This window comes from Stegodyphus dumicola, chromosome 6, assembly GCF_044657685.1.
Source record: "Stegodyphus dumicola isolate Sdum_Otavi_A_Nest chromosome 6, ASM4465768v1".
In the NCBI taxonomy this organism is placed as follows: Eukaryota; Metazoa; Arthropoda; class Arachnida; order Araneae; family Eresidae; genus Stegodyphus; species Stegodyphus dumicola.
Window position 1 is genome coordinate 39644023 of NC_140773.1, and position 22824 is coordinate 39666846.

The 22824-nt window shown below is 32.3% G+C and overlaps 1 protein-coding gene across 1 annotated transcript; it reads left to right on the forward strand.

Annotated features, from left to right (window-relative positions):
- Positions 1–2875: 2875 nt before the first annotated feature.
- Positions 2876–21710, forward strand: LOC118179711 (uncharacterized). The gene is made up of 3 exons (XM_035348877.2): positions 2876–3045; positions 10799–10968; positions 20309–21710. The coding sequence occupies exons 1-3, from the start codon at positions 2925–2927 to the stop codon at positions 21548–21550; spliced, it is 1533 nt and encodes a 510-aa protein (XP_035204768.1). The 5' UTR covers positions 2876–2924; the 3' UTR covers positions 21551–21710.
- The last annotated feature ends 1114 nt before the right edge of the window (positions 21711–22824 follow it).

Here is a 22824-nt window from a genome sequence, read left to right on the forward strand (position 1 = left end):
TTTTCCCCCAATGGTGTACACTTGCCTATCACGGCATTGGCCACTACTAAGGCCAGTAGGGATGGCAATTTTATTTTGGAGGCAGCTAATGGGCGCCCACCGTTGCCATCCTATTGAAAGAACAGACAATTTTACATCCATGCCTTCTCCGGGATTCGAAACTGACCCTTTGGTATCGCAGTCAGGCTCCCTTAAACACTATACCGTCGCGGCGACATAAAATTCCTCAGAGAGACGATGAACTGACTCTCGTGCCTTTGTTATAATGATAAGAAGTCGTTTTCAGACCTCTTTCTTAGACACTGCAGTTTACCATTCCGTATAAATTGAAAGGTTACGTTTAAAACTATGAAAGGTGTTTGTTCACAGCTCAGCAATATATGCAAGTGAACTGCGCATATTGCTGTGCTGATTCCAACAAGAAACTCAAACAATTTTATCCAGATAGAAAAGTATGAAATTTCGTGCGAAATTTTGTAACGATTTTCGAAAAATTTCGTTCAGTAGAGAATGGACTTCATTATTATCGCAAAAGAATTGCTAGTCTCGAAACGTGATTTTCGTTTTTTCACTTTTCATTCGTGTCTTTTGCCATTTACAAAAACGTAAGATATTATTCGTTCAAATTTGATCGGTCTGTTATTAATTATTAAACTAAATTATTTAAAAGCAATAGATGCATATCTTAATAATTTTTTCACTTTTTAATCTGATTGAGTGAAATAAAAATGCATTTAATTCATGATATATCTAATTAAAATATTCCTTATTTTATAGCATTATATGTTTTTTTCACTTTTTAAATATAAAGAAGATATAGAACGTTTCCATATTAGTCTAAATGTATATTCATCTAAATCCTATAAAATGTTGCTATTCTACTTTGGTCATGCCTATTGATAATCTTCACTGATAAACAATATCAAACTTTAAAAACACCCTTTTGGGTGATCATTAAAATCTACACCCATTCTTTTATTTTTAAGCCCACAGAGCGTTAGCCCAAAAGGGCTATTAGTCTGAAAACTCCATTTTTCATTGAATCGCTTAAATGAAATGCATCACTTTTCCAACTGTTGCCACCAAATATTATCGTCCTGTGTTATATTTAAAGAAATTAAATAATTAAGAATATGCATGAATGTATGTATGATTCTCGCATTGTAATAAAACAAGGGTACCTAGACTCATCAAATATTGAATTCCTCCAGCCGAGCATGGGTAACTGGAAGTACGAATTCGCAATTTCGAATTTGTTTTATTATCTATTTCATATTCAATAAAACTTTAACGAATTTTTTATTAAAAACTCAACAATTTTAAAGCGAGCTGTGGTGACGCTGCAGGAAATAAAACATTTTTATCTCCAGCGCGCGAGACTGTCTATCGGAAATTTTGCAGATATATTTTTTTTAATATTTTAGCGCAAAATGGCTTATCACAAATGCTCTCGAAACGTGTATGGAGTGGGGGGGGCTGTTCATGTATGTGTCTTTTCAGGTTTATTATTAAGAAAAGCTTTATTCGCACTTATGCCACATACAATTGAACACAAAATCAAAAAACTTTTAAAAGGAGAGTATGTTTAGAATTTCCGATACAATGGCATACATTTTTTTTTCAGTGTTTTACCAGTTTATAATATCAATGTTCATTTTCCTTAGTGAGATGACTTACACAACTTCATGTTTTTAGTAACACTTTGCATGTTTTTAACTTTGTTTATTAAATATTACGTTGTTGCACTCCGTCACATAAAATCTCCGTCACATAATTTGTACAAAATATGAAACATAAAAAAAATTCGAAATCCAAAATTCGGCTTCGAGGTACACGTGCTCGAGTTGAGGATTACGTGTATCAAAACTTTTGTGGTTCTAGGCGCCATTTTTTTTCCATAATGCTAGGAATATATATACATGTGATGTACCAGCTTTTGTTCGCAATAAATAGATTGGTGAAGAATCATAGATGTAGTCGAATGCTCTAAGTATCAGACGATAAATTAAAAAAAAAAAAAAAAAAAACCAGGATCCATTTATTATTATTCAGGAGAAATAGCAGTTACAAAAAATCAGTTCGTCGAAGTAAATAAAAAAGAACTACTAATAACTTTTTGTGTGAAGTTTACCGCATCGTTACATTAAAGAAAAGACCCCGATATTTCTTTGCGAGTCCTTTTATAGCCTCTGGAAAGGCGGAGCTTCCAAGAAATGACGTCAGCCATTCCAGTTCGCTTTAAATATCTCCAGAACATTCTATAACTGTACGTGTAGAAAAGGCGGGAAAAACAACTTGACTACGGAGCTGTGGATTTAATTTCACGTACTTTCAAATAAGAGGCCGTCGCCATTAAAAAATGAAAAGAACATACAGTTAGAATTTTAAGTGTAATCTTGACTATGGAATTTTATTATTACATACATACATATTGATTCTTCATTATTTAATTTTTAAAAAAAAATTCGTCCAGTCATCGTCCAGATGTGCCGTTATGAAATCTAGGTAATATGGCTTTGTAAATGGACTTTGTTAACATTTCATTGAGAAAAGCACACTTACTATACTGAACAAAAGTGAAAATATTTATACGTCATCTGTTACCAACAGTGTTTGAGTATAACGATCATGTACTTTTCCGTTTAAGGAAATTAATAACTCCTCTTGAATGACAAATAAAGAGAAAAAAGTTTATTTTGCATTAAATATTTCAGCCACGTAAAATATGCACCTCCAATATTTCATGGACTGTGTGCTTATTATTGCACAATATCAATTAATGAAATATTCTAATCATTGCGCTGGCATCTGAAACAATAGATCAGCTATCTTATCTCACCTTTTTATCTCAATGTTATGCGCCGCCGAAGTCACAGATTGCACCTTTTAGAAAGCGGCTTGCATTCGTTTGCACCTCTCTAATTATGGAACCTTTAAGTTTGGAAAAATTATGCTTATCGTCTATAGTTAATAATTTTAACATTTTTAATTATGCATATTCTACGTCTGAGGATGCACCTCTCCTGAGAAATTTGCAATTTTTGCGTAAGTTTTTAATTTACCGTTCTAATTCAAAAAAGAAATCTATACAGTTTATTACCCATATAGTTTATAATCCATATAGTACTTAGATTAACTCAACTCAATTAAGTATTCTTATAATGAAAAATTACAAAAATTGTAACTTTGCAAAATAAATGTAAATAATTCGGATCTATGTTTAACGAGTACCTAGGAACAGGATGCATTCAAACCTTAACACTGCGTCATTGCTACCTTTAATCAGTCATTCTTGGAACTGATTAAAGGTAGCACGTAAAGCGTTATATTTTCACAATTGGAAAAACCTGAAGCTTTAAATTGATCCTCAAGACATTCTCATGAAACGGAAATAGAACATCTACAAGAAGAAAGAATTTTTTTACTTTTTCATACATCATATTTATTTAATTTTAAAGTAGATGCTGCATTGATATTTTTAAATGCAAGCTAATTTTAGTTTCCGTAAAATGGAAATTTGCTTAGCTGTGAAAGATCCGTAGCTGAAATCCTAGAAGGAGCGTAGCTGATGTTTCAAGTTTCCTAACTACGATAAATCTAACACTCTTTACATATCTATGATGTAGAATGAGATAACTCTTTACCATCTAGATTTGATCGAATGGGTCTCGCGCCTCTTCCCCATCACCCTTTAATTGGAAGAGGATAGAAGCAATTATTGCATTCCGTCATACGGTTTCTTCTACTGCATATAATTATCACGTACTGCAGCGATAGAAGAACCATAGTTCGAATCCTGGCGCAGAAACATTTGATTTTTTAATGTGTCTTCGCCATAATTTGAGCCATGGACCTAGTTCCGAAAAACTTTCTCGTGACTGAGTTTAAGAGTTTATCTTAAACGGTAAGAGTACTGTTTGAAAAATTCTGATGTGAATACAACATGGCTTCCTTGTACAGCCTGTTAAATATAGTTAGATAACTATTGTTAGATTAACTACACATAAAATATATTATTATATATGCAGCTAGATTTCGCTCTTTGTCTTAAATTAATTTTCTAAAATTTGGCATTGACAAGACATGAACAGTTTCGTCGTTTAAAACACTTCTCTAAGTGGGAGTATATGACTATGACCAACGATTGCGAAAGTAAAAGTCGGGGAAGAACTTTTAAGCCGGGTAAGAGGGTGGTATATGTATGTGTTTTTCATTTACTTTTACAAGCGAACGCGTCGGAAAATGAAACAGAGAAATTGAGACTAAAGTTTTTATCTAGGTTATTTTATCAGTTAAATATTCAAAAAGTTTCGTGTACAGTCTCGATTTTCTGTTTTGACGAAACGCGATATGGAATTAGCTGGATTTGAAAACCATTATGTATTTCCCCTGAAGAGACAATAATGAGATTCGAATTGGGCTAATTTACCATTTACCGCTTTTTTTTTGTATTTTTGCTTATGTCTTATATAACAATTGTATTTTTATTCAAATGTTTAAAGCTTGTCTTAATTTTAATCAACGTATTACTTCCAGTTTGATTTGAGTTTTAAATACGCTTATTATTTGTAATATTATTCTAGTGAGGATTTCGTTTATATTGTATTTACACTTTTCATTGCACTTTATTTTAACTTATGGTAAAATATTTTTCAGAGGAACCACAGTATCACAATGACTTTTAAGCGCAAGCATGAAGAATTTTCTTTTTACCTTGTTTTCTAATTTTTGCAGCTCAGTGCGCAAAATTCTTGACCACAAAGGTCTTTTTCAGTTTGTTCTCCTTTCTTAAATTATATAAAAGGAGAGAGAGACATTTAATACTGCAGATCGCAATAAAGAAGATGCACAAGTAGATCTTGTAGCAGATCCATATATAAAATTTCAACGTTCTGCGACTTACTCTACGGTTTCGAGTAATGCGAGATACATACATACGTTTATACAGGCGTCGCGAAAAAATCCGTTTTGAAACCATTTTAAATCCATCTTATAACCCGTTTCGCAAAAAAGAGTCCCTTATTCTGCCGGTGCGTACAGATGTCAAGCAAAACAATCATCCAAACGGATTCGGGAAGCATAATTCACAAGTTCACATCAATATCGCCACTGAGGAAGGGGTTTCAAAAACGGACTAATGAGCTTCAATGAGCTTCTATGAGTTCATGTTTTTGTCTACGATTTATTTTGCATTTGTTTCCCAATTATAATGGCGTATAAATGCTGCTAAAATTTTAGTAAAAAATCGCGTAGTGGTTTTATTTTATATGTTTATTTAATCATCAACATTTCCCTTTCGCAAAACTTAACACGCACTCGGATTAATGTTCATGGCATATTAGCGATTTTTATATCTAGAAAATGACTCAAGCTACAATCAGCATCGACTATTATGCATTCACTAACTCCTGTGAATTAACAGAATTCAAGTACATAATTTTTTTACTAGGCTGTTAATAACTGGAAATGTTACAATGAATCTAGTATTTTCTTATCTCGATGCTTGCATTCCTTTAATTTTGAAATTGTAAGATTCCAAATATATATTGTGAATGATCTCATTATACCTATTCTTAGCATTAAAAGTTATAGTTGAATAAATTAAATATATTCGTTTTGAATAAGATAAATTCATTCTGTTTGAAGAGACAAGGCAATACTTTTAAGGGTGAACAGTTATTAATGTGAAATTTAACACACTAAATTTGTCGAAACGCAAATTGGGAAAGTTCACTTTGAATAACACTGTGCATTGGCTATTATTATAGAACATCTTTTTCATATAAACTGCAATAAAAAATGCTAAGACTTCTAACTATTTACATATATAATTACGCTTATATTTGATCTTATTTCGAACTGAAAATTTTCACAAGAAATTCACGAAGCTTTAGTTATTTTGTACAGGAATAAAATAACTAAAGTGCGTGGCAAAACATTTTTAGCCATCTTGCTTAAAGCACAGCAAAGCTCGTGTGAAATGAGTGAAATATTACTAGATGCCCATTGGTCCATTCTAGAAGCCACTGTCTCGGTGGCGATACAGATGTGTACTTTTGAAATATGCATTCGGGAAGAGTAAAAATTTATATTTTCGTTGAAATATGACACCCGAAGTTTTTCGCGATTTCAATGACTTCCTTTACTTCGTACAAGAAGGTAAAAAGCTTTTGTTATGAGACATAACTTTAGCAAAAACTATTTCTTCTTTCCTTTTTCTTTTAATGTCCATGTGACCTTTTTCTGGAACACTATTTGAATTGCTTAAATTGAATAGAGATAAAATCTGCATTAAATTTAATAAAACACAGAAGACGTTATATAATGTTTATATATATCTAATTTTGATGAATGATATGTTTTGAAGTAAACAGAAGATGGAGACCATTGACATTTTTTCTTTAATGATAAGCCAGTCGTATACCCTTTTTGAAATATCTTCTTTTCTTAGACATTTTTCACTTAAACTATGAACTTTATTTTCAAGCAAACTAACACACTTCATAAAATCGTAGCAGTTCACAACAGAAAAAAGCAAAAAAAAAAAAAAAAAAAAGTATGAAAATATATGCATCTTATGAGAAAAGAGGGAAAACTTAAAGGTACAAAAAAAAAAAAAAAAAAAAAAAAAAAAAAAATGTTGATGCATTAAACAGCATCAATTTTCTTGGATGAAAAGATGAGACAATACATTAAATATTCATGAAAGTTGTTGTAAATGCTGGAAGAAATCTGATTTGCAAGCGAATAGAGGGCTCTTAATTTTTCTCGTAGAGTGTATCATTATCGGATTGTGTTATACGCACTGATAATGAAGCCATCTTAATTGTGATAAAGGAAATTTGATGCCTTTTATTTAACTATCGAGAATTTTTATACCTTTCCAAGCATTAAAAAGCCATATTACAACATTTATTATACTAGTAGTAGCTAATAAAGCTGTTGTTAGCTTGCATTTTTTCTAAAAGGCTCAGTCAGCTGACTATCAACTTGCATCAAATTTTATTGAGCTGCCTAATTGGTATAAGGGTTTAGTGATACTGGCTGCCGTATCTTTAGGTTCGGACTCGAATTACGGAGATTTAGATGTATTAAGCGCATAGGTCACTTAAAATGTATTTTCCGCCTAATGTCCCGTCGAGTAGTTTTCTGGTAGAAGCGGAAGGGAGAGAGACTTTCGAATCTAGCTCTAAGAGGTTATCTTTCAGTATTCGGATAGAGCTGGATTAAATTGTACTTTCGCCTACAAGGTACCCAAGGCCCACACCAACGACGAATGCAATTCAACGCTCCTCGCCCCTACAAAATTTGTGCCCATGTTCTGATGTTACTATTAGTCAAATGAGGAAAGTCATAGAAACAAGAAAAAAATTTAAGTGAAATAAAACATGGCCTGTATACCATGATTCACAGGACCTTGAATATGAACAAACTTCAAAGAATATGAAGGAATATTGAAAGGAATATGAACAAGCTTCAAAGAGAACAAGGTTTTTATCTAAAATGTTTATAAATTGCACATAGGAATGAATGAAATGAAATTATGAGCTTTCAAAATGTTTCCCATTTGAGGAGACTAGGGATACAAGTCTCCAATCGAAGTTCCTGATAATTCCTTTGAATTAGTTCCTTGAAACTAAAATTAGCACGCTTTATATCGGTATTTTCTGTTCTTCTGTGATTTTTATTCAATCTTTGCAAACTTTGATAAAAAGGTGTCAACTGGTGATAAAGCCAGAGCTATACGAAAAGGCAAAGCAAGTCAAAAGGATTCAGCACACTTCTTGTGATGGCGTGATTTTCTTGATGACATCTGAGTAACTCCAGAATGTCGCCAGTTGAATGAGACAGAATATGCACATCCTCTTTGTGATCAGTTACGTATCCTGTTTATTCAAATTTGCCACTTAATGCATGTAATGTGCTTGGCGAAGGCTTTAGCTTAATAGTCAATGGTTCTAGACAACTTCCAGAAATTTTCGGCAGGTCTTTGGTCACAAGGATAAAGATCTCTAACTGAAAATAAACATGGTCAATCAACTGAATATCGATCCATTTCAGCACAGAAAAATTTCGCGTAAAAATAACCACAGACTCTATAACTAAGTTTTCTTAAATCCCTGCCCAAACTCGCAATAAACTAGCGATACTAGCTCCCTCAAATGGCAAGTTATTCAAATGATAGAACAGCGAGACCGACTAAAGCCCCCTCTGTGTTATAAAATTAGATATAAATTAAAGGAAAAATTTTCTTAATTAAGAATGAGATTAGAGTTTTAATTTAATATTACATTTTTATATATAAGAAGAAAGTGAAAGACCAAAATAACAGGTAACTTAATTTAAAAGGTGAATAAAGCTATTGTAAGATAAAGTAATTAATAAAGATTTACGTTTGCTTGAATAACTGAAGCGAAGTATATAATAATGCAAGTTTCTCTCATCGAGAGCCAATTTAGGAAACATTAAAATATGTAGACACAAGAAAAGTCAATAATAATGTATAAACATGCATGGCAGCATGGTATGAACATACAATGAATATGAATGGTATGGATGTATACACAGAAAGAAACCTGCTGCCAAAATGGGAAAAAATGCTAAATGCAAGATAAAATAGAATAACAAGAAAATTGCAAATGTATGAATGCTGAAGCAAAGCGGTAATATCACATGATAAATAGACCATATGCAGGGTTTTTCAAAAAGGCGTTGCCAGACATACCATATTGGCCTTTCATACTATGACAAGCAAGATTTATACAAGAACTAGTGTCCGAAAATGCAGACGGTGACCGCTAGAGGACAAAGTTCGGGGAGAAAGAAAGTAAGTCCAAAGAAGTGTTAATATCATTTTTATTAAAGAACATGGTTAAATCATAGATGTAAAAAATTCCTTCTATTCGCCACAATGCATACTTCACTACGTCGAAGCATGGATTCATGGCCCCGTTCAAAATGGGCAGGTGTGACACAGACTTTGCCGCCACTTCCATGATAGTGGGATAATGAGATATAATTGATCCCATGATAGTGGGATAATGAGATTGGATAATGAGATCCATGTCCGATGTTATGGTCGTTTCGTATACCATGGACTTGATACATCGCCACAAGTAGAAATCCAAGGGAATCAGGTCGGGGTATTGCGGCTGCTATGCGACTAGTCCGCCGCGCCATACAAGTAATGCCGTATCAGCCAGTTCTGAGTTAGTAAACCGATTCCTCCTTCTCCTGCAACGTCCTCGTCTGAAATGATCCCGCTTCCCATTTTCCTATAAGAATGCAAACATTGCCCTCTAGCTGTCGCATTTTCGGACATAAGCTCTTATGTAAATCTTGTTTATTATGGTATGACAGACTAGTATATTAAGTTTGGCAAACACCTTTTGAGACACCATGTATTTCACAAATTTTCCTTATCTTTGAAACAAAAGGGAAAAAAAAATTAGAAGCAATGGAAAAAAGAAGCCAATGAAGCTACATGTAGTTTCATCATTTAATGATTTTGTTTACTAATTATTATAGAAAAAGGAAATGAGAAAGTGAAAAGAATGGTCCAAATATGATCGCAGAAGTGGGTGCAAATTTGTTACTAAATTTATATAAAGATTATAATGTCCGCCTTCACAATAATAAATATTTGGTATATGCCGTAATAAAAATTTAATGCAAAAAATATTTGCTCTAAAACCTAACAGTTTCTTTCCTACGTTTTGCAGGCAATTTATTTTGAATGCCTAATATTTTTGTTACAAATCAATATTTATGTTGATAATACATTCATTGTCTTTTGTATTATTTAAGTGTTTGAAAAACTAATATTACTCTAAAACTATCTATGTTAAAAATTTAGCTCATTATAATGAACTAATCTGTTGAGACATTAGGATTTTTTTGGAAGCAGGCAAGATGAAAAATTAGCAACGCTTTCGGCGGGAATTGAACCGTGAACCTCTGAATTAAGCGCTGAGCGTGCAGACCACCACACCACGAAGGCATGCCAAGAAGGCGAGAGAAATACCTTATATACTCCCCCTTTTAAAGGGCGACTAGGGTGGGTTTTTTTAGAGGACCCAATCGCCAAATCCTGGGTGAGGAGAATCATCATTCAGCACCCTTTTAGTTCGGTCGCCACTGTATAGACGTTAGGATTTTTTTGGAAGCAGGTAAGATGAAAAATTCGCAACGCGTTCGCCGAAAATCGAACCGCGGACCTCTGAATTACGCGCTGAGCGTGCAGATCACCACACCACGAAGGCATGCCAAGAAGGCGGGAGAAATACCTTATAAATTCATTTATATTATTTTATTAAAAGACGATGTTCTCAAGCAGACCGCATTTCGAAGACGATTACATCTCAATATGATCAGTATTTTTAGGAACATAAGTAACTATCGGCATTGAATGTAATCTCTGTAAGGAGACTACCTCCGCAGAAGAGCGAAATCGTCTGTCGATGGTTTTTTGCAAAGCGTTCATAAAATTGTTATATTTTGTAACTTCCTAATTAATGACTTACGTTATTAAAAATTTTTAGTCAGTCTTAGTCAAAATAATCATCTTTCTTGATCCATAGAGTTGTCATTAAGACTTCTGTGTTTATGCTTTTTCATTAAGAAAATATACTTTATAGTGCAAATGAACAGAAAACAGATTAGCGCTTGTCAGTGTGAAATGTTTCTATGTAAAAAATTCATATATTTAGTTCTCATTTTTCTATTATTTTCATTCATAAAAAAATTCATATATTTTAGTTCTCATTTTTCTGTTACAATTTCCTTTTCTGTTTTCCAGAGAAACGTTATTCAACTTATCTGATAGAAAACCTGAGTGAAACGAAAAATTTAAAATCAGAATATGTGAAATTTTTAGTAAACAAATACCTTAAGGAGTTTGATTTCTATAAATTCCTTTCTCTCACTTGTTGGGAAGAACTTACAGAAAGAGTTGTTGAAATTGCTGAGGTAAAATTTTCTTTTTTTCTATTCAGTTATATGTGTGTAAGTCATTATATAAATTTCTTATGTAGAAATATTTCAAATTTTCATTTTGGAAAATAAACTGAAAATTTTAACACGTATGAAGAAACATTTTACAAACATAAGTTTCCAAGCTAAGTGGAATAGCTGTACTTTCCACATCATCTAAGCGATACATGTTCTTGTAGTGCACCAATAATGTAAACAGGAAATCTTAAAGAATATGCTGCGTTCATCTAATATATCTAAAATAAAAACATTATTAAACCGTTGTAGAAAGATTTCAAATATTGTTCTTTTTAGTCCAAAGGGATTTGAATCCCGAAGGACTATTAGTTTCGTTTTGGCATTTTGCGTCGGACTCATAAATGTCGGTTCACTTTTCAAACTGTTGCCACAAAATGTTAGAGTCCTGCATTATATTTGAAGAAGTTAAATAATGAAAAATCTGCATAAATGTATGTATATTTCTCGTATTGTGATAAAACAACGGTACATAGAGTCATCGAATTTTGAATAACGTAATCCTCCAACGAATATGAGCATGTGGAAGACCAAATTTGAAATTTGAAATTTATTTTATGATCGATTTCCTATTTTTTAAAACTTTGACGAATTTTTGATTAACAAACTCAAGGATTTCAAAGCGAGCAATGGCAACGTTGTGCAGAAAAAACATTTTTATCTCCAGCGCGTGAGTCTCTGTATCGGAAATTCTAAAGATATGCTCGTTTTAAAACTATTTTGCGATATTGCTGTTGCACTGGATCTTATGGTTTAAGTGCGAGGAACATGATATTTAATAAAGAAAGGTAACACACAAAATGTTAAAAAACGCCCCTTTGGACGTAATTTAAAATCTGAAACATTTCAGATTTTTATTTATTTATTTATTTATTTATTTTTGTAGAAACTGTAAAATGCCATTGACAGTTTTAAAAAAAAAGCACTCATTAATTTCTCTTATCTGACATCCATTACTTTTAAATTTCAACATCTAAAAATGTATCTGTTGTAAGTTTGGAACGCCTTCTTTGAATGTTGAAAGTGAGTTTCTTCAATCAACGCTGACTGCTGACTTCACGAATGTTCGCATGTATCCAGAATTGTACGCAAAACTTTCCATAGTCATATTACCGATATTATATTGCCGATATTTCGCAGTAGTAAAGTTATAAAGGTAGTAATATTTCCAGGCATTTTCCTTTCCGTTGGGCACCAGTTTTAGGGTTCACTTCTTGATAAACCGTAACCGTGGACAATGCTGAGATTGTCAATTTACTTATCGCCCGTCTATGTAAATAATAACTGAGTCAGAAGAAAGTTTAAACAAACAGTTTTGTTTAAGCTTTAATTTTAAAATTCACGAAACCTTTGTTTACAAATAAATCACTCGCCCGGCAGTTGCTCTTTCATAAATTTTGCCTAGAGCTGGCAAGATGTTGATCGGGCAATATGAGCCCGATCAACATCCTAAGGGTCCTGGTCTTGTTTGAAAAATAGAATAATTTGCCCTGTTTTTGAAAGTGTCTGGGAAGACCTTGAGTGAAAGTCATTTATTGAAGAGGGAAATTAGAATTTCTGTCATGTTTCTAAAGATTGCCTGCAAGATTTTATTACATATACCATCTAGGCCTGAGGCTTTGCCTTTGGGGAGTTTGTGGATGATGTTTCTAATCTCTGCTCTCTTAAATTTTATGTCGTCTTTAGAGACAAGAAATGAGTAGTTCATTCGAATTTTCTTTTGATCGTCGGTGCCTTCTTCTTGCATATTTTTGAGAAAGACTGTATTTAGGATAGTGTTCAATTCATACTCTGTAATACTGGAACTACTTTGGGGGTTGGAATCGCTGGAAGCCGTGAGTTGGATTTGACATGTCTTGAAGACATTTTTGAAGCAAAAGCGTAGATAATATCAGAGATAATGAATTAATTAGCGCAGATCAGATCACAAATAATGAGTTAATTAAACGATAATCCTTGCAAGGACAGTGTCATCACGTAATCTACTGGCATTCAGCTTCGCTACACAGAAATACAAAACTTTTATTTCTATTCTTTCGAAATATGTGGAAATGAGTTAAAAGGAGTACCTATGATTCTAATTTCAAAGATCATACTAGTAGCTGGATAAAGATTTTGGATATGGAAGGTTGAGAAGACATCTGACGGATTGATTGAAAATAGCGTTTTATTGGGAAAATGGAAGCAAGAATATTAAGAACCTGGAAATTGTTCAAAGACACTGAGGATGTATACAGACAACTAGCCGAAAATCTAAAACTTACCACAACAGGCCCTCAGGAGCATTACTTGGAAAACGACTGCTAAAGAAATACGCAGCTGATGTCAGCCCAGATCCCAAGAGAACAGAATGCAGTTAGGGAAACTCGATTACTCAAGTATACCTTAGCTGCATAAAATGTTAGCTATGTATAAGGAAACTCATAATTTATGACCACTAGCTCAAGTAAAATGCGCCCGATTGCAGTGGTACAGAGACCATTGCGGTTGGAGTTCTATCGACTGGAACGGAGATGTCTTTGCTGATAAGTTTCGACTTTATTTTGAGAGTGACCTATAACGATCTGGAGGGGGCAAAACAAAAAACAAAAAAAAACAAAAAAAAAAAAAAAAAATTAAGCCTTAAAATATCCATGAAAATCATTGGTATAAAGACGGTAGATTTGTGGTGTGAGCTGATATCATCTGAATGGCCGCACTGACCAATTTATTTTTACCAGTGCAATTATGAATGCTGAAATGTAAAGAGATGAGATGCTTGAGCATTATGTCAAAATGGGATATAACCGGTAATAACTTCCTCATAATGGACTATAAGTATTGTTCCCGTCATGTTTACAAGTAACTGATTGCACTTAGAGTGAAGAAATCCAGCGAATATAATAGCCAATTTGTTCTCCAGATATAGGTCCGCTAGAACATGCATAGGATGCCCTAGGACAGGGTTTCTTAAACTTTTTGATGTGGGGTCTTCCTAATATTTATGATAATTTTGTGGGACCTCATAAGCATTGCGCAAATCCGACACACGCGTGAGTGAAACTATCAGTTTCTTCACTTGTACTGTACAGTATTGCAGTTTTAGGCCACTGACTTTAATTTTTAAAGTAAAATGAACGTTTCTATTATAAAAAAATGCGTCGAAACATTTTCGTTTCTTCTATGTCTGTACTGTTTTATCCTTATCTATTTTCAGATACGTTATGTAAAAATATTTCGTAATTATAAAATTATTATAATAAGTTAAAAAAATACGAAAATTGCTAAATTTTTGTAACACACGCCTTATTAATTTTTTATGTATCTCTATTAAATATCTAACATTAAATTTTCCCTATCCTACTTTTTGTCACATTTCCATATCTTATTATTTAAATTTATTTTTTGAAGAAATAGGCAATTCTATATCTTTAAGGTAAGCTAGGCATGGCAAAATAAAGTTACAATGCAAGTTACTTATTCTTAGCTGAAAAACGTTACATGACATTTTACAGTTGTTCTTTAATTCTTTCTCGCCAGTGTATATGATATGGTGTTAGAAATAAACATTGTGGTCAATACTTAAACTGCATCGAAAATTTTCAAACCACTCTTTTTTCCCGTAATGGATACAATACACCTTTGAACAACAAATTAAAAATCTGCTCAAAATTAAAAACACTCGGAAACTTAACAATTTCCCCAAAAGATAATAATTTTTTTAAAAAGGGAAAAAAGCTGATGAAATTGGAAGATTTTGCACTGCAGTAACATAGTGTAACAAACGTACCGAAATTCAAAACATTGATTGATGTTTGTAATTAAGACACAATAAGACGCCGAATAAATACTAATTCAGACGTCAAACAACAAAAATCAGCGTTATATTTACAAAATTTTCACAGGACTAGTTTCGAAGGTTTTACCGAACCACCATCTTCAGCTGCAAAACCGCAAATGAACCAGATAGGAAATAATGATTAGATAAGATAAGAAAACCTGGACAAGAATAAGCAAGTGGCGCCATCTGTTAGTGAAACCAGAACTAAACCATAATTTCTTTAAAGGCCGAAGGCAAATTTGGATTGGAATTAGGATCGTTAACTAGAACAGAAAGATTTTTATGAATGTGAAATGCCTCTAGAAAATCCAGTTCTCCAATGGAAGATGTTTTTTGAATAATTTTAGCAGCAGAAAAAATTTCATTTCTCTTGCATCGAAATTGATGAGCTAATTTCTCTCACTCAACTCTGTTTGAAACAAACACATTTTGTTTTCCAAAATAAATATTAAAAGCAAACTGAGGGATTAGCCATGGGAAGCCCCCTCAGTCCCATGCTGGCTGATATCTACATGCATTATTATGAATCAAAATTGTTTGAAACTTTAAACTTCCCGTTATGGTTCCGCGACGTAGACGATACTTTTACTCTGTTTGAAGGTAATAAAGATGATTTAAATAAAGTTCTTTCAACAATGAATTCTATTGATCCTGCTATTCAGTTCACTTTTGAACTTGAGACTTGCAATTCGCTTCCGTTTCTCGACATTCTGGTCACACGTAACACATCCAACTTCAGTACTACGGTTTACCGTAAACCTTCATCGGTTTGCCTTCCACCACACTTTAAATCATGTCATCCGACTAAACAAAAGTTAGCTTCATTTTATTCCTATGTTTTCCGTGCTCTTCAAGTTTGCTCCTCCAAACTAGCCCTTGATGAAGAACTAAATTATTTAAAAGCAATAGCTATTGACAGGGGCTTTCCACCCAACATTATTAATCAAGCAGTTAAAAAATTCTCATCTCAACACACTAAAAGGCACACTCTTGTTTTAGGAGATTATAAAAATTCTGTTGTCATTCCCTTCTTTCCATCAATTAGCTATAAAGTTGCACATATTTTGCAGAAATTTAACTTTCGGGTTGTTTATTCTCCCATCAATAAAATTCCGAGTTCCATACTCAAGGACCCCATTCCGGATATGAATTCCTGGGGTATTTATAGGATTCCTTGCCAGTGTGGTTTAATTTACATTGGCCAAACTAAGAGAGCCTTAAAATTTCGCGTCAAGCAACGTGAGGCATATGTTAAATAAAAGGAAACACAGAAGTCTTCTGTTGCTCAACATTGTTGGTCCGAAAACCACACTTTCAGTTTTTCTGCTGCCAAAATTATTCAAAAAACATCTTCCATTGGAGAACTGGATTTTCTAGAGGCATTTCACATTCATAAAAATCTTTCTGTTCTAGTTAACGATCCTAATTCCAATCCAAATTTGCCTTCGGCCTTTAAAGAAATTATGTTTTAGTTCTGGTTTCACCAACAGATGGCGCCACTTGCTTATTCTTGTCCAGGTTTTCTTATCTTATCTAATCATTATTTCCTATCTGTTCATTTGCGGTTTTGCAGCTGAAGATGGTGGTTCGGTAAAACCATCGAAACTAGTCCTGTGAAAATTTCGTAAATATAACGCTAATTTTTGTTGTTTGACTTCTGAATTAGTATGATGTTTGTAAGTTCAAAACATATTTTAAGTTCTGACATTATTTTCATAAAATACAGTTCTTTCTTTTCGGATTTTTTTTTAAATCCAAAGTTGGCTGAAAACCCCAAAAGCGCCGAGTTCCGGTATTTTATTGTACATCTGATTCAAATTCATTAGTATTGATGCCTGATGAAGGATTACTAATGAATCGTTATACGTTACTAATACAAGAATTTCTTCAGCGTTTAATGAAGTTAATATTGGCGCTGGATTTGAAAGTAGAGCCACTTTCGCTGAAAAGAGCAAAGTTCAAAGCAAATTTTGCGACCAAAACTTCGTGTAGAAACGGTCTTCTATAAGGATGAGAAAGTTTCATGGGCTGTACCTGCCTCGTTAAAAAGTTTGGGTTGTACTTATATGATCAAGAAAGCTTTAAATGTACTAGTGGCTAAAATGATAATTCCATTTCACCTCACCGTAAAGGATACAGTTCAAAATACATGCCTTTCTTTTATTCTCTGTATCTTGTTTTTACTATTAATTTACTCCCGTTTGATACGTTTCATTGCTATATTTAATTTTTGTTACATTTTATTTTTAATTTTATTATTTACTTGTCATTCCTTTCATTATTTCATTTTTGTTATTTTATTTTAAATAATTATTTATTTAATTATCATGATTTATTTAATTGTTATTAATTATTAATATTTTTGTCTCTGCATTTTATCTTATTTTATTTACTTAATTTTATCCATGTTTCCTGGTATCCTAGGCTAGGACTTCTAATTTTAGAAACTAAGTTCTATCAGCAACCACATTTAAGAACTAAGTTTATAATTTACATTTTTTTTTAATATCCTGCCCATTTCTAAAAACAATATCATTTAACTCTCATGTAAAAAGAAAGTATTTGTTAAAAAAAGCAAAATTTAACAACTCCATAACGCTGTAAAAGTTTTTAAATTTTTTATAACTGAAAAAAATAGTTAGAATAAACCTCATTTTATTATGTAATAGAAAAATTATTTAATAGAAATGATTGCGTTCTATATGTATTTAATAACTGATACTCATGAGTATCACTATATTTTAAACAGCTGTGCTGAGTCTGTGAAATATTCATAAAATTTGATCTATCTTTTACATTTGCTATTGAAATCTTTTAATGCACTGTAAGGTACCTCACTTTGGAATTCTAAGTTAATGTTGGAAGTGAGGAACCTAGGAACTGATAAGCGAATAATCGCTAGAGTTCGAAGACAGGAAACGACAAGAGAGAAAGGTAAATAACCCTTTATTATTTCGATAAGATTTAACAAAACTCCGCCTGGGAGTGTACAAATAAAGTCCGCACTTTGGACTTGAACTTAAAAGACTAAGAATTAAACTAAAACTAAGATTACCTAAGTATAGCCAAAGCTATCAAGGTTCAATGAGAGTTGGCCCCTTAACTTATTTTACTACGAAGCTTAGCAAGGGCCTGAGTCGTCACCATCGAGATAGATAAGGCCTGCGCTCTGAAACGAAACTGGCTTGTGACGTCACGGTTAAGAGACCCTCAGCAAACTTTTTGTTGGCTTTTATAAGTTGTAATTTTTTATTCATTATGTTTTAAGAATTGAATTTATGTTTACTTTTGACATCTGAAGCATCATCCCTTGTAATAATTACTAACACTAGTAATATAAAAATTGTCAGCAAAATTTATGATTATTTATTTTAATTGGAAACTAATTTAATATGAAATAACTGTCCTAAGGGGTTAAAAGCATAACACTTATTTCATTACATAATATGTAGAATATCAAATGCAGAGTAAATTTGATTCTTGACAGAGTACTGTGTTCTTAAATTTAAATATCAATGTTTTTTGCAAATCATTAAATATCATTTTATCATGATGAAACTTAAATGCATATGTTTAGCTAATATAGCTTCTGTTCACTTTTATGTATGTTATTATCATGCAATCAGTTTGTTTAAAATTTGTTATGCAATATAAATCTTTCTGAGAATGATAGAAAAGTTTCTAAAGCAATGTAGGTAAGATTCATATTAAGGTAATTAAATTGCGAGACTGCAAAATGAAATTTTAAAAATGTACAGTTATTGAAGAAGCAGTAGTAAAAAAAAATATTTTCAGAACAGAGGTAACGTTTATAGTTAAATAGGTATGATGTAAATATTTGCAAGAAATTTCAGTTTCTAAAAGTTTTTTAAGTATTTCGTATATTTTTAAAATATTTTCAAAAAAAAAATTGTGTATAACTTTATTTAAAAATTTTTTTTCCTGTCTTATTTGGAATTTTAATATTGATAGTCTCCAGAGCTATGTAATAAACATTATCTCAATTAACTACAGATTCTTGCCGAATAATTATGTAGCATTAAGAGGAAAACATTAACTGTAATACAGATTAACATACAATATGTAAGTAAGAAATAATTTTAAGACTAGACTATTTAGTAATTTATTACATTCAGAAAAATGTTCTGACTGATATAAGGCATTTAAATGTTAGTCTAAATATTAAGCAGTCTCTTGCATTCGTTTGATGTTTTATAATCCTGCTACATTAATATGATAGATATAAAAAATATGCAATAATTATAGAATGAGAGATAACAAGTGTTCCCACTGGCAAACATTTTGTTAAAGTAGTGGGTGAAACAAAAAAATTTGATGCGGTGATGAGAATCAACGAGAGACACAAAGACACTGCAGAAAAATCAAAGTAAAAATTTTAGCTACTTGAATTTTAAAACCAATTTTTCTTCAAAGAAATGATTTGCTTTTAAAAGCACCACACCATTCTCAAATAATTTTGTTTTGAAAATAAATAATAACAAAAGAAAATGAAAATATTTCATATTCGTATAAGCTTTGTAAAACATTATATTGCCGCTTGTAATTTTGTTTTAGACTGATTTTATAGTATGAGATACCAATTTCATAGAATAGGTTTAGGAAAACGGGTGTTTAGCAAGGAAGCTAAACTGCGCGAAGACCGGTCCCCTAGCAGTGACGTAGTAACCCAGCGCGCAGGCCTTATCTATCTCGATGGTGACGCCTGAGTACGGCCGAGCGTAAAAATAGCTTTGAGAGAGAGAGCGGCCAAAAACGCAGACGCGCGTAGTTGAGAATGTTTCTCTCTCTGTCTCAATAAGTAACTTCGTGGTTTAAATACCGCTCCTTCTCATTAAATATTCAGCAAATTCCAAAACTACGTTCTGGCCGGAAGTAGTAAGTTGAAGTTAAGAATTTGACAGGAAAGGAACTTTAACTTAAAAAACTGTTAATAAAATTAACATAATTCTTACAGCATATTGAATCATCATTAACGTCATTAATTTTTTTAAATAAATTATATAATTAGGTAACTTTTATAAGCTTTATAGATTTACAACTAGGCGCAAGGCCTGATTAAGCAGTTTGTGTCCCAAGGTCTTAGCATTCTTTGGGGGGGGGGGGTGGAAACCGAGTTATGTGAAATTAAAGGGATTATTTTGGAGCCCGTAAATATGGGATCTTAGACATGCACCTTGCGCTCCTAAGCGGTTACTAAACCTTCAGCAGACTTTAATTAACACCTAACCTCGCAAATCTTGGAGTCTAAGATCGCAAGTTTTAGACTTCAAAATTTGAAAAGAATATATAATAATATTGAGAAAACTGCAATGCTTTTGTTTCCACACTTAACGAAGAAGCTAACAACAGAAAGCTCTGAAAGAATGCTATGCTCCAGGCTATGTACATTTGACTAGGATCTTATAAGCAAAGTTGTTACTTCAAGTACTGATTTTATATTTTTCCATTTTTCTTCTTTAGGGTCTTTTGAAAGTAAAGTTTGGTGCAAGAATGTTCAAGGAACATCGAAAAAAAGTGCAGGAAATTATAGAACGATTGCAAAATGTGGAATGCCTCTGTCTGTATATACCATTTGAATATGATGGAATTATGGAATACATTTCCAAATGTTGTCCATATCTGAAAGAACTGGACCTCCAACATAATGATTACATTAGTGATAAATCACTCAGAACTCTTTGTAGCGTTGGATTTCCCAGCCTTCGTGTGTTGCGTTTAGATAACGTTAAGATTCGAGATGAAACCATCATATTCATTCTAAAAAACATGCCGTTTCTTGAAGTTTTTAATACTCCTTATTTGACACGGGCTTTGTATTGTTTTCATAAGAAAGATCTCGCTGAAAACAAATTACATGCAGTTCAAAAATATTCATTAACTGAGCTTGCAGTCCATTATGCTGGACGTGAACAGGAAAAGTGTCTAAGTATATTAACTGTTCTATGCCCAGAAATAAAAAAACTGTATTGTCCTGTAGATAACAAAGTATCTATAGATTTATGCTCTAAATTTCTGAAATTAGAAGAATTGGAATTGATCAGTATTCATGACCGCAATTCCAAAAAGTTACTTAGTTCTAGTGGCGTCAATCCCTATCAATTAAACCCAATGAAATTAAACAAATTTTTAAAAATCCGAGGAAAAAATTTAACTTCATTGTTTATTCATGGTCTGGCAGTTTCTACTTCACTTTTGATACAAAATTGCCAGAAATTAGAAAAGCTTAATCTGAGCGAAATTGACTTTCATTATGAGAAAAATTCTTGTGTCCCTCCTTTGAAGTATTTGAAATTATTGCGTATTAGTACTGATACTGATAGTTCCTATATTATTTCTCCCACTGCAGCGGAATCTTTGAGTCTGATATTGGATTCCAGCCCAAATATAGAACGACTATACATAAACTGTTTGAAAATATTATCTGATTTTCAACTGCGTAATACAATTTTGAAGCATTGTGAACTAAATACTCTAAAATATTTAGACTTCAGTTGGTCAGATGTTGATGTGAATTTTTCAGCGTTAATTCTAAAGTCGTGTTTATCACTTCAAAAAATGGAAGTAACCCTGAGTAATGGTAAAGGTGTATCTTCAGAGGAATTTGAAATATTGGCTCAAATAGCATCTGATACTAAAAATTCACCTAAAATTCAGTGGTATGATATTGATAAGAATATTTTGAAACAGTCATGGATCATGTGATTCTATTGAAAGAAAAGATGATGAATTTTATAAAAAAATCTAATGAAATCTTTTGAATTTTAAAATCATGTTCTTTTACCAATATTTTGCTTTATATATTATGTGTTTAAATGGAATATTAAAGATTTGTTTTAAATTAAAAGTTCTTTTATGCTTAAAATTGCTTAGAAAAGTCTTTTCTTGCATGTAGTCAATTTTCAGTTTACTGTGGTAATACCAGAGACGACGACGTCTGCAATTAATTCAAAAAGATGGTTAAGAAAGGGCGGTTAAGATATACAGGAAAGAGCAATAACCTATAACTCGCAAAAATGTTGTTAACAAACTACTTCAATTTCCAAGCAATTTTATCTGAAGAATAAATTATTCTAATGGAGTCTAAAACAGCGATTCTCAACTGGTGGTACGCAAAGAAACAAAGTATTTTTAACTATTAGATTTAAAAAAAAAAAAAAAAAAAAAATACCCCAAAATCCTATTTAAGTTTTTTTTTCCTAACACTCGTATTAATGCGATCTGAGTTTTATTCAAAGTCAATAGCCCCTCGTAGACTTCCAACAAAAAAAAACCGTTTTTATCCTCACAAATATTCTTTTAGCCATAACGTCACAAATGATGTTTTTAAAAGGAATAATGGAAATGGATGTTGTGTTTAATAGGAATAAAATAAGTTCTTTTATAAAAAGATAATAGTATCTTATAAATTCTTTCAGAGTAGATCGATTTATTAACATATCTGAATTTCATTCGTCACCATTTCCGTTTCAATTAGAATCATTTTTTACGTCGATCTGCTGTCTCTAAAAGCAGGTGTTTTGCCTTTTTATTGCTTTGCATTTCTTACTTTTCTATAATAATAGTATCTCATAAATTCTTTTAGAGTAGATCGATTTACTAACATATCTGAATTTCATTCGTCACCATTTCCGTTTCAATTAGAATCATTTTTTACGTCGATCTGCTGTCTCTAAAAGCAGGTGTTTTGTCTTTTTATTGCTTTGCATTTCTTACTTTTCTATAATAATAGTATCTCATAAATTCTTTTAGAGTAGATCGATTTATTAACATACCTGAATTTCATTCGTCACCATTTCCGTTTCAATTAGAATCATTTTTTACGTCGATCTGCTGTCTCTAAAAGCAGGTGTTTTGTCTTTTTGTTGCTTTGCATTTCTTACTTTTCTATAATAATAGTATCTCATAAATTCTTTTAGAGTAGATCGATTTACTAACATATCTGAATTTCATTCGTCACCATTTCCGTTTCAATTAGA